Below are 13,595 nucleotides of genomic sequence, written 5' to 3'. Positions count from 1 at the left end.
TGATGTCCAAGTAATTAAACACAAATACAGTCAAAGAGTTATAGGAAAATACAGTAACAAATAAGAAATCTTAATAAAGAAATACAAATTTAAATGGAAATTCTAGAGCTAAGAAATAAAATAACTGAAATAAACTCACTAGGTGAGCTCAATAGTAAATCTGAGATGGCAGAACAGAGAAAAGTGAACAGAAAACAGGATCAACATAAATTATTCAATTTAAAGAACAAACACAAAAAAGATTAAGAAAAATAGAACTTTTTTCAGATTCTCTTTAGGTTCAGATTAAATTTTAAAAAGAAAAAAAAATCTCTGAGAAATTAGCAACTGTCCTACTATATGGGTAATGGTAGGCTTCAGAAGAAAGAAGAAAAAGAACAAATATTTTAAGAAATAATGGTGAAAACACTTCACATTTAAAAAAAATAAAAAAAAACTTTAGTTGTAGATGGATACAATATCTTTTTATTTATGTGGTGCTAAGGATCGAACCCAGCACCCCACACATGTGAGGCAAGCACTCTACTACTGAGCCACAACCATAGCCCAACACTCCTCATTTGATGATAAAACAATTTATATAGATCCAAAAATCTCAAAAGACCCAAGTCTGATAAAAACAAAGAACCAGGCATGGTGGTGTACACCTGTAATCCCAGGTACCTCAGGAGGATGAAACAAGAGGATCTCAAGTTCTAGGCCAGTCCCAGCATCTTAATGAGATCCCTAGCAATTTAGTGAATCCTTGTTTCAAAATAAAAAAGTTAAAAAGGCTGAAACTTTAGCTTGGTGGTAAAGCAGCCCAGGGTTCAAGGCCCAGTACCACACAATCAATCAATATACAACATCCATCACAGTGAAACTGCTCAAAGTCAAAGACAAAAAGAAAATCCTGATATCAGCAAAAGAAAACAACTCATCACATATGGGGAACAACAATGAGATTAATATCTGACTTCTTATCAGAATTAAATGATTTTCATGGGGGGTGGGAGGTGAGGGGTGACCTATTTAAAGTGCTGGGGGTGGGGTTTGGAGAAGAAATTGTCAACCAAGAATTCTATAGCTAACAAAACTAACCTTCAAAAATGCACACAAACACACACACACACACACACATACTCACACTCTCTCTCCCAGATAAACACAAGCAGAGTTTGTTTCAAGCAGACCTACCTATAGAAAATATTGAAATAAATCCTAAGGCTGAAAGAAAATGACATCAGAAAATAATTTGGATCTATAGGAAGATCACTGGAAATGATAATAAGATTTGATATCCAAAATGTATAAGAATGCTAAAATTTAATATTAAGAAAATAAATTATCTAATTAAAAAATAGGCCAAAGATCTAAACAGACGTCTCATCAAAGATACATAAAGGACAAAAAAAAAGCATACGAAAGGATGTTCCACATCATATCATCAAGAAAATGCAAATTAAAACAACAGCAAAATGCCAGTACTATTTCAATGGTCAAAATCCAGAACACGATAATACCAAATGTTGATGAGTATGAGGAGGAAAGGAACTCTCACCGCTGGTGGAAATGCAAAGTGGCACAGTCACCTTGGAAGATAGTTTGGCAGTTTCTTAAGAAACTAAACATACCCTTACAATACCATCCAGCACACCACTGTGCTCCTTGGTGTTTACCCAAAGGAGTAGAAATCTTAAATCCAGAAAAACCCTGCACACTAATGTTTATTGCTGCTTGATTCATAATTGCCAAAATCTGGAAGCAACAAAGATGTCTTCAATAGATAAATGGATAAATAAACTGTGGAACAACTATATAAAGGAATATTATTTGGTGCTAAAAAGAAGTGAACTAAGTCATGAAAACACATGAAAAAAAACTTAAATGCCTATTACTAAGTGAAATAAGCCAATTTGAAAAAGCTATATTTTGTGTGACTCCAACTATATGACATCCTGGAAAAGACAAAACTATATAGACAGTAAAAAGAGCAAGGGAGATAGGGGAGGGAAGAATAAAGAAAAGGATTACAGGATTTTTAGGGCAGTGAAACTATTCTTCACGATACTGTAATGGCAGATAAATGTCCTTATACATTTATCAAAACCCACAGAATGTACGCCACAGAGAGTGAACCCTAATGTAAACTATGAACTTGGGGTGATAATGATGTATCAATATAGCTTTATCAGTTTAAAAAAATGTACTGCTCTGGTCTGGAATGTTGACAGTAGGGGAAATAATAATATATGGGACCAGAAAGTATATGGACTATGTCTATACCTTCTTCTTAACTTTGATAGTTTTTAAAAAACACATAAGATTGCTAAAAGTAGTAATTATATTTTATTGCTGCATTTCTACTATATATAGTATCTTATATATCTGATATATATAAATTTTAGTATATATATGTACATGTGTGTGTGTGTGTGTGTGTGTGTATGTAAAGGAGTATGGGGAATGAAAAATTGCTTTATTTTACTAGAATAACACATCACAAACATACACACATACACACACATCAACAGATTTTGTGATAAATCAAAGATGTATTTCCTTGACCAAGCACTAAGAAAATATGAGGACAATAATACAAACAAAAATAACTAATTAAAAAGATACAATAGCTGGGCATGGTGACACACACCTGAAATCCTAGTGGCTCAGGAAACTGAGGCAGGAGGACCACAAGTTCAAAGCCAGCCCCAGCAACTTAGTAAGGCCCCAAGCAACTTAGTGAGATCCTGTCTCTAAGTAAAACATAGAAAGGGCTGGGGATGTAGCTCAGTGGTTGCCACAGTCTGGCTGGGCACAGAATCACAAGCCACCACATACCTTGTAGATTCAAACAGCAATGCTTTATTCCCGAACTCACACCGGCCTTCAACAAACACGTTCTGGGGAAATCCAAGTTCTGCCGCCCCAATTCACGTACTCCACGAGGCTTTTTTTCCCCCTATTCCCAGCAGGAATAATCTTAAACCTGGAACTGCCCTCAACCCAGATTGTGTTAAACTGAGAACGCCCTAAACCCAAGATGCGAGATACTTCCTAAAACCTGCAGGATACACCCTAAACCTGGATCCACCTTGGTCCTTGAGCAGGGTCACCTTTCTCAAACACACATGCAATGTCACAGTGAATTTCCAAGGCAAGTCCATTTAACATGGGGTACGCTGGCAAGGAAATTTTGATGCGTCATTCCTACTTGGCAATGGCCCTCAGCAAGTGGTTAAGCACCCCTGGGCTCAATCCCCAGTACAAAAGAAAAAAGAAAAACAATAAAAACTAATGAAGCGGGGCTGGGGTTGTGGTCCAGAGGCAGAGCACTCACCTAGCACATGGGAGGCCCTGGGTTCGATCCTCAGCACCACATAAAAATAAATAAACAAAATAAAGGTATTGTGTACAACAAAAGAAATAAACATTAAAAAAAAAACAACAACAATGGAGGGGCTGGGGTTGTAGTTCAGTGGTAGAGCATTTTCCTTGCATGTGTGAGGCCCTGGGTTTAATCCCCAGCACTACACATGTATCTATGCTCGAGCATGCGTGCACACGTGCACACACACACACACACACACACACACAAACTATTTAACAGAAATTGGTAATGCAGGAAGAGAAATAAAGACATGAGACATAATAAAATGGCAGACATAAATCTACCCATATTAATAATTATATCAAAATATAGTAGACCAAATGCTATAACAATAAGATGGAAATTTTAAGAATAGATAAAGAAAAAAGATCAAGGTCTAGCTGTACACACACACACACACAAAAACCACATACTCAGACTAGATAAATAAGATCCAGTTGTATATACACACACAAACTTTTTCTTTTATAACTTTATTTTGTTTACTTTTTTATGAGATACTGAGGATTAGAACAAGTGCTTTACATGTGCTAGACAAACACTCTGTCCCTGAGCCACAACCCCAGCACAACACACACATTTTAAAACAAGAAACAAACTTCAGATTCAAAGAGGTTGGAACAAAACAATGGAAAAAGATGTCATGAAACAGCAACCATACAAGTGATTAAGTGGCTATATTAATACTAAACAAAATTAAGAAATATCAATAGAGACAAAGAAGGACTCTTCATATTGAAAAAAGGGTCAACTGATTAGGAATGTTATGTAGGATAGACTACTAAGCCATAAATCAAGTTTCTATATAACTTAAACATCTGAAAGTATACCAAGTTATGTTTTCACTATAAATGAATTATAAATGAAAAAAAGAAATTTGAGAAATCATGAAAACACAATATATCACCTTTTCTGGGATCCAGCTAAAGGAAATTAGTTTGGCAGTTTCTTAAGAACTTTTTTAAAAAATGTTTTTATTTTTTATTGTTGTAGATAGACAGAACACCTTTATTTTATTTGTTTATTTTTATGTGGTGCTGAGGATAGAACCTAGTGCCTCATGCATGCTAGGCAGGCGCTCTACTGAGCTACAACCCTAGTCCCATTTATAACTTTAGACATAGAAGAAAACCTAAAACCAATTATTATGGTTTCCAACACAAAAAGCCAGGAAAATAAGATCCAATCATATCCAAAACAAGCAGAAGGATGTAAAGAGTAAAGATCAGAGTAGAAAGCAACAAAATATAAAACAGAATGACAACAAAATAAAAACCAATGAAACCAAAAGTTTGTTTCTGGGATGATCTGCCAAATTAATAAAATTCAGCTAGACTGAACAAGAAACAAAGATAAAATTATCAAAATCAAGAATGAAAGGTAGGATATTACTACAGACCCTATAGAAATTAAAAGGATTATAGGACATTATGATGAGTAACTTTATAGTTAAATAAAAACACAAGTTACCAAAACTGTCAAGAAATAGAGAACAGAAAGAGAAAAACAGGAAACAGAATTGTGTTACGGTTTGGATCTGAAGTGTCCTCTAGTAAGCTCATACAATAGTGCAACAATGTTTAGAGGTGAAATGATTAGATTATGAGAGCTATAACCTTGTTGGTGGATTCATCCATTTGATGGATTAATCATTTGAAAGGTCTACTGTGCTATTTGGTAACTGTGGGTAGGTTGGGTGAGGCTGTAGGTTGGGTCACTGCAGGTGTACCTTTGGGGATTAATCTTGTCCCTACCCCCCCACCCCCAGCTGTGTTGCTTTCCTCCACTATACCCTTCCTCCTTGATGTTCTGCCTCTCCTCAGGCCCAGAGCAACAGAGTCAACTAACCAGGAATGAAACCATGAGCCAAAATAAACTTTTCCTCCTCCCAGTTGTTCTTGTTGGTTAGTTTGCTGACAAACAGCTAACACAGAGTGGTAGCTAGCATAGAAATAGAGTTACTAATTAAAATACTTCAAAGAAGACTCAGATGTATATTTTATTCCTTCTTTTTCATTTCTTTGAAATTGCTATTCTGGTAGTCTGTGAATTCATGATCACTTCAAAATTATTTAGAAATGCAGCTGACACAGAGAGTCAAATACTCATGATTCTAGAACCAATACTATGGAAAGCCCCATTTGTTACCTGTCATGCCTGAACTCTTCACCCAGGTTGTTTATTATAGTCCATTATTTACAAAGTATAAAATTAAGAGATTTTACATAACTAATCGACATTAAAAGGACAGCATGATTTTAAGGAAAGAAGGATTTCTTGGAGGTCCAATACCTAATAGAAGAGAATAAAAAGTATTTGTAGGTTAAGTCTAGCCCTATGCAATTACAAGGCTAAATATTCATTTGGAAGTAAATCTTATCATATGGCTTCAAGTCTGACTAAAGCCCTCCTGTTAATCTGATACTGAAAGGGAAAAATGAAATCTAAAAACTAGAGATCTCTCTTTTGATACAGAGTACAGAATATTTTTATCCTTGGAATAAAATCCCACAGACAATACAATTTCCTGAACTTTGATATGTATGTGATGCATATCTATGATTAATTTTTGATGTCTTTTTTACTTCGGCTAAAAAGCTTAAAGGGTGAGATCAAAGAGGTGGGCTAGGGACCAAACAACTGAGCCCAGCCTAGTTGTACTAGAAAACTATTAGAATTAAGTAGGAAAATAGCACAATTTGGATTAAAAAACAAAAACTATTTGGGCTGCTATGCAGAGGATGGATGAGTCGGGCAGCAGTTAACATGGGAAATAAGTGATGAGGTTTGGTCTGAAGAAGTGACCACAATGACAAACCCCTCACCTGACTTGAATCTTTCTAGATTTCCAGACAGCTTGCTGAGGCAGGTACTATTATCTTCATTTCCTAATATTTGACACTCATACTTTCATTTATCTTCCTAAGCCAAGGCAGAGGGAGATGAAGTAACTGGCCTAAAGTGTTACTGCTTAGGAGGGGCCATGCTGAGATCACCCCAACCATCTGGCAGAAGAGCTGAGCTCTCCCTCCTGCAGTGGTAAGATGAAGAGAAAAGGCTGAAGTAGTAAAATGTTCTGGAGTTGCAGCTGTCAAGCTTTATTAATGGATTAGAAGTAGAGATAAAGGAAATAAAAGAACGACTCCTAGGTTTTGCTTGAGCAACTAAGTGAATCTGGTAGTATAACTGTACAGAGAGAGCATATGAAATAGGAAAAAGGATTCAGTGCCCAAACCAATGGAACATTGCAATATTAAAAGTTGAACAGAGGAGGAGGAACAAGCAGAACTTACAGTGCTTACAATGAAAAGCAGAGAGCACAAAACCCCAAGGACTGAGTATTTCAAGGAGGAAGGAGACAACCAGCGTGAAGAATACTGCAGAGCAACAGGGGAAGTGAGAATAGAGGTGGGTCATGGGTCTTTGCCCAATGGAAAGTACTGGAAAAGTTGAAAAGAGAAGCATACCCCCTAAATTTACTTTCACCACTGCATTTCCTCTGCTGAACTATTAATCTCATCTGAAAGCTCCTGGCACTGAGTTTTATTTCAAACTCCCTATCTTCTAATCACAATTCTTGGAGTAGAAATGAAATTACATACATCCTATGCAACAGAGTGTCAATGCTAAGTTAGTTCCAAGGGTTTTCTGGTCTTATAATAAAGGTGAAGTCAGTTGCACTAACATGCACCCTTTACCCTCCACCTCCAAATTCACATACCGTGAGAGATCCGTTTTGTGTGCTGGGTGAGTTGCTACTCTGCTCTCCGTGGGCTTGCGTATTTCCATAGAGTGTCAGGTTATGCTCACTGGTCTGGCCGGCATAGTCCTGAGTGTGTGGCACTCCATATTCTGTGGGAATTCCATTCTGTGGAGGTGGTGGGAACGGGATGGTAGTAAAAGGCTGGACCATTGCGTCAGGAGTTGTTGTTGGCTCCTGGTTACCCTGGAACAAGCAATGAAGGGAGAAAAGGAGGAGAAAGAGTGACTTATTAAATCCTTGTTATAGATAATTGCTTTAAAGGTGAGTATAAAGAGTTCTCTGAATATTCTCTCACTGCACAGATAAATGGAACACTTACTGCCCCAGGATTAGGGAAAATATTGTTATACATATACATATAAATAGATGCGCATACATGCCCCAATTTAGGCCAATTTGTGGATGCTAGACAAGCCAAGACCATATTAAAATTAACTAGATAACAAGAGGTCAAAAAGCTTCCCTTTAAATCAAGTTTTGAAAAAAATAACAAGAAATTTCTCACATAAGAGATGACTAGTTTATCTAGCATGCACAGGCCCTGGGTTCAATCCCAGTACCCTCCCATCCCTCAAACTGCAAAATTAGTTTGGGCCATTAGTATGTTTTTAAAGATATTCTCTAATTCTTCAGCAATTCTTAAGAAGCCAAAGGAGTACAAATCAATTTCCTTAAAATTGCAATTCACAGCACTGGCAGAACAACATTGTAAAGTCTTAAAATGAGATAACAACAGATTTTTAGAGCACTGAATTCCAAAGAAAATATTTTTTAAAAAATTCACCTTTAGATATCAAGGCAGAGACTCTTGAATACTAGGCTAATAATAATAAAAATAATAAAAATACTTTAATTCAAAATTTTAGAAACAGACAAAGTTTCCAGACCAAAAAGAACATGGAAATGATCTTCCTAATTACTGTTGGCATTATAAGGCGAGCCACAGGGTGCCCTCCTGTGGCATCCATTTCCAGATGTTAATACTTGGGATCCAGAATGATATCTGAAATATCAGTAAAGAAGATGCAGATGCTTGCCTACCATGTGCAAGGCAAACCCCAACACTGAGGGGGTGGGGTGAGGTGCGATGGGGTGGGGTAGGGTAGGGTGACAGTAACTATAGGAAACTGTTAGAGGCCATTCTGGCTCCAGGGTCTTTCTCACTTCTGTTCCATCTCCAAATTCATATACAAAACAGGGGAATATGTGTTACTTACTTTTCAAAGCCTTCACTATTCTACCTTCTCATCAACCTTCCATTTAGCAGATAAAAATAAAGGCTATTATTTTACTGAGGACACACAAATCTACAAAGTCTTGGGCAATTACCTTTCTGGAAATAGCTAGCAGAGGTAGCCAAAGGCTTTAAAATATTCGAACTTAGATAAAGTTTTCCCATGTTTTAGACATTAAAACATTAACGATCAAGGAAAATCTGGGTTTACATCACTTGGTTTCCTCCCCACTGTGAGCATCATGTCTTTCAATCAAGGAAGTAATCATTCCCCTCTCTCCCTGGTTCCAGTCATCCTTCTTTCCCCTCAGATGGACAGGTGATTCTCTAACCACTGAGAGCTGCAGAAACCTACACTTTCTGCATTTTCTGAACCTCAAGGCATTCACCATTAATTTGATGCCATTAAACTCACACTATCTCAAAATGAATCCAAAGCTACACTACTACGATAATTATTCTGCACAAAATAAAACATAAACCTACAAATGTGGTTATAAATGATGAAATATATGATCATGGATTGAAAGACTTGATGTTCTGAAGATGACAATGTATAGTAATCCCCAAAAAAACAATCAAAAGTTACTATTAACATTTATATGGAAACTCAATTGATCTAGAATAGCCAGAACAATTTTGAAAAAGAACAAAAACTTCAGGACTTAACACTACCTGATTCCAACCAAGACTTACTTTAAAGCTACAGTATCAAACCAGTATAACACTGGTTTAAGGATGAACAAGTAGATAAACAAAAGAATCCAGAAACAGACATGAGCATATACTGTCAATGAGAGGTGAATCCAATGGGAAAAGGAAAATCTAACAAAGGAATAACTGAATACTTGATGAAAAAAATAAGCCCTAACTCTACCCCAAATATACAATGATAAACTTGAAAGAAATAATAGATCTAAATATAAAAACTAAAACTATAAAACTTCTAGAAACACACAGGAAAATCTTCACAACTCTGGAATAGCTTAGGACATAAAAAGCAAGAACCATTAAAAATTGATAAACTGAACATACCAAAATTAAACAACTGCTATTTGAAAGATATCAATAAGATAATAAAAAGACAAGATAGACACTGGGAGACAATATTCGTAATACCTACATCCAATAAAGGATATATACCCAGGATTTATAAAACACTGTTATGTCATAATAAAGCATTTTTTAAAAAAATAGGCTAAAGACTTTTGGCAGCTATTTTCCACAAAAAGATCTACAAATGGGCAGAAAAATACATGAATAGGTGAGGCTCAACATTAGCCATCAGAGACATGAAACACAAACCAAAATGAGATACCATTCCACTACTGCTAGAGTGGCTAAATTAAAAGACTGAAAACATCCAATGTGGACAAGGATGTAGTGAGGAACTTTCACACACTGCTGTGGACATGTAAAATGTATATCCACTTTACAGAAATGTTCTGCTGTCTTATGATGTCAAAACATTCCCTTGGGCATGGTGGCACATACTTGTAATCCTCCCTAACTTGGGAGACTGAGGCATGTTTAAGGCCAGTCTCAGCAACTTACTGAGATGTTATCCCAAAACAAAAAGCAATAATAGCTTATGATGTAGCTCTGAGTTCAATCCCCAGTACCACAAAGAGGAAGGAGGGGGAAAAAAAAAATCAACCATTTTTTGTATTTACCTAAAAGAAATGAAAGCATGTCTTCAAAAACATCTGTATAGGAATGTTCTTGGAAACCTCATTTATAATAGCTCTCATTGAAAACAACTGTACTTCAACAAGAGAATGGGTAAAGAAAGTGTGGGCTATTCATAAAATGGAATGCTTCTTGAAAGTTGGATAAATCTTAACACTGAGTTAAATGAAGAAGCCGGACATAAAAAATTACATACTATATAATTCTACTCATAAAGTCTAAGCATAGGAAGATCTAATCTACAGGGCAGATATGAGAATCTACTGGCCTCTGTTTGGTGGGGGGGAGCACTGGTTGAAATCTGATATACTGGAACATTCTACAGTGATGAAAATGTATTATGAGTGGGGACTATACAGATTTATCAAATTGTTAAAACTCATTAAACTAAATATCTGATAAATATCATTGTATCTTATTTATACCAGAAAAGAAAAATAACACAATAAAAAGCCACCAATAAACATAAACTATGAAATACTGTCACATTAACAAAAGACTACTGCACCCATCACTATTATTTTATTTTATAAATAATAATACAATTGAAATGGAAATAAAAATCATAAATAGACCAGGAATCCTTATAAATATGACATGTATTTCAAAACATCAAAAGAATTAACTATATACAAAGTAGTAGATTAAGTAATACAAAATTCTTAAGATTTATTATATAATTATTTAAAAATAGCAATAAACATTCAAAATAGTGACAAAATTTGTAACATTCAATATATAAAATAAAACAAGAATAATAAGTAATAGTTACATTTTTTGAAGGAACTCTTAATGTAAAAATGTTAAATCAGTCCCAAAATAAAATGCACACTTAATATCTTTCCCAGCCAGAAACAAATGATGTACAGGGAAGAAAGTGGACTAAATATTTTTCTTTCCTTTTTTTTCCTCCTTGTAGTTGTAGATGGACAGTATGTCTTTATTTTATTTGTTTTTGGGTTTTTTGTATGTAGTGCTAAGGATTGAAACTAGTGCCTCACCCATGCTAGGCAAGTGCTTAGCTCCAGCCCACATTTTTCTAATTTCTAATTTGTAGAGGGAATACTACCAGGAATGTTTGAAAGTAGAAAAAAAAATTAAAACTTGTTTTAAAACTTTTCATAAAACTACTGTAAATTAAACAGGATACACAAAGTGATCAAGGGAATACTGACAATCCTCAACAGATTCAAGTTTATATATAAAAGTAATAGAAGAACATTACTGTTATTTGCAAAAGTTAAACACCTATCAGCAAAAAAATAAAATATCAGCCCCCCCCAGCTCATCTGCCATGCCAGAAAAAATTCCTGAAGAATAAAGCCTAATATAAAAGTGGAAAATATGGGAATACTTGGAAGTACAAATAGGATGTGGGAATTTTTAAAACAGTAAACCTAAAACCCGGATTGGGGGGGTGGTGGGGAATGACAGCTTTGGTTACATTGGTTAGGGAAAAAAGAAAAGAGGGAGGGGGGAAGAGAAGCAGGGCGAGAAGCGGATTTTAAAGTCAAATGAAAAAATCAACTGGGATAAAATATTAGCAAAGGGAAGACAGACAATGGATTATTACCACTGATGGAAGAATGAGTTACTCAAGTTGACCAGACAAGGCACACACACATGCGCACAAGCACACACATCCTGCAACAGAAAAAGAGGCAAAGGATATATAACTTAACAATTCACAGAAGATGAAATACAAATGGTAATATAATAAAAATGTTCAACTTCAGTAAGTCATGGAAATATATATGAACATCAAAATAAGACCAATATTTTTAGTCATCAGCAAAAATTTTTTAAATAGTTTTCTTGAGGTATAACTGTCATGTAATAAACTACATCTACTTATCTGTAGTACACAATTTTGCAAGTTAATATATATACACATGTATTCTCATGATCATCACCAAGCAAGATAGTAAATGTTTTTTTTTTAATGTTTATTTATTTTTGGTTGTAGTTTGACAATACCTTCATTCTATTTATTTTTATGTGGTGCTGAGGATCGAACCCAGGGCCTTGCATGCGCTAGGTGAGTGCTCTACCGCTGAGCCACAACCCCAGCCCCAAGATAGTAAATGTCTATTCAAAACTCCAAAGCTTTCTCACACCCTAATAAGCATGTACTATTTTTTTAATAAGACATACAAAATATAGTTTTAATATCAAAGAGAATAACAAAAAGTACAATCGATAACAAAAGTCAATATGCTGTGGCAGTGAATTGCTAATCTCAAGAAAATGGCTGTAACATTCCTGGAGACAAAGATTCCTGCCTTCTATAAACAGTCCCACAGCCTCAGCTGGTATCCAGTGTTTACGAGTCATTTCTACTTGGTACTAAGGAGTGCTTTACATAAAAATCTTCCTTTCAGTTCTAGAAATTATGCTGTAAAAACATTAACATTTTTTATCCATAAAATTTTTCAGGGAAAAAGTCTCTTTTTGTCTCCCATCACTATATAAGTTCTTTTCATTACCTCTAGGTCAAGATACCTTACATGATTTCTCCTTAGCTATTCTTGGATTGCTAAGGGGGAAATAAGATGATTCTTTCCCTTCTCCTTCAAATCATCTGGCACTCCGTCTGTACCTATCCAGCCATATGGTACTGCTATTACTTCAGTGGCCTTCACAGGATTCACTGGCCCAAAGCCAGATATGAAAAAGAATTCAAATTCAGTAGACAGGCAACTGAATGGTAGGGGACCACAGAGGGTGCTGGGAGCCACACATGCAGACCCCAGGCATCAAGATCACCTTGGGGTAACTGTAACTGGTAAAGTAACTGTAACTGGTAAAGTAACTGATAAAGGCACAATTTCCAGGACAGGATTAACATAGCCAAGGGGACGTGCTCCAGGCTCCATTCTCCAACCTAGGTCTGTTGGGAAGGAGACTGCACACAAGTACACGATATGAATTCTCCCACAGGGGCAGTTTTTACGGATCTGGCTCAGTGCGTCAGTTAGCAGTGTGAGATGGGGAGAAAGGTAAAAACATTTTATGACCCATGTGTAACCTTCTGCTTTTCACAGAAATGCAAGCCAACTGAGACCCCTTGTTCCTAAAAGGGCAATGCAAATCTCCACCAGGAAGTCAAGGACACTACTTACAGAAATGTTTTGTTACTTATAGAAATGTTTTTTAAAATTTTGGTTTAAAATGTAACAATAATTATGTATATAAACTAAGAGATAGGTGTGATTTCACATTTTACCTCATTTATTCTGCAGTGTGTGAATATTCCCAACACACACAAACACACACACACACACACACACACACACACACGTTAAAACAATTTCAAATTTCCATTAGATTTCTATGCCATATTCTGAAGTTCTAAGTTTAGAAGAGAAGTACAATAGCTCTCAGACAAACTATGTGATAACAGTCCATGTGATTATTTCCAGGCATGAATTTAACTCTATGTTTATATGAATTTTTTTTTAATACTAAAGGCCAATCAGCTTAAGTACATCTTGCTTGAGAAAATACATCATTAACTTTCTCCACTGTGTCCACAAGGG

At 35.7% G+C, this 13,595-nt stretch overlaps 1 protein-coding gene across 41 annotated transcripts in view; it reads right to left on the bottom strand.

Moving 5' to 3' along the window:
- Positions 1–13,595, bottom strand: part of Rbfox2 (RNA binding fox-1 homolog 2) — a 271,195-nt gene that overhangs the window by 58,815 nt on the left and 198,785 nt on the right. For all 41 annotated transcript variants that reach the window (XR_013440305.1, XR_013440306.1, XM_078052810.1 and 38 more), the window contains one exon: positions 7,092–7,316. Coding sequence is in view for 39 of the 41 variants with exons in the window: in XM_078052810.1 (XP_077908936.1) it covers positions 7,092–7,316 (225 nt within the window). In the remaining 2 variants the exon portion in view is untranslated. The remainder of the gene's footprint in view (positions 1–7,091; positions 7,317–13,595) is intronic.

This window comes from Ictidomys tridecemlineatus, chromosome 6 (genome assembly GCF_052094955.1).
Source record: "Ictidomys tridecemlineatus isolate mIctTri1 chromosome 6, mIctTri1.hap1, whole genome shotgun sequence".
In the NCBI taxonomy this organism is placed as follows: domain Eukaryota; kingdom Metazoa; phylum Chordata; class Mammalia; order Rodentia; family Sciuridae; genus Ictidomys; species Ictidomys tridecemlineatus.
Note: the sequence above shows the minus strand (reverse complement) of the source record. Positions and strands in the feature narration are given on the sequence as shown.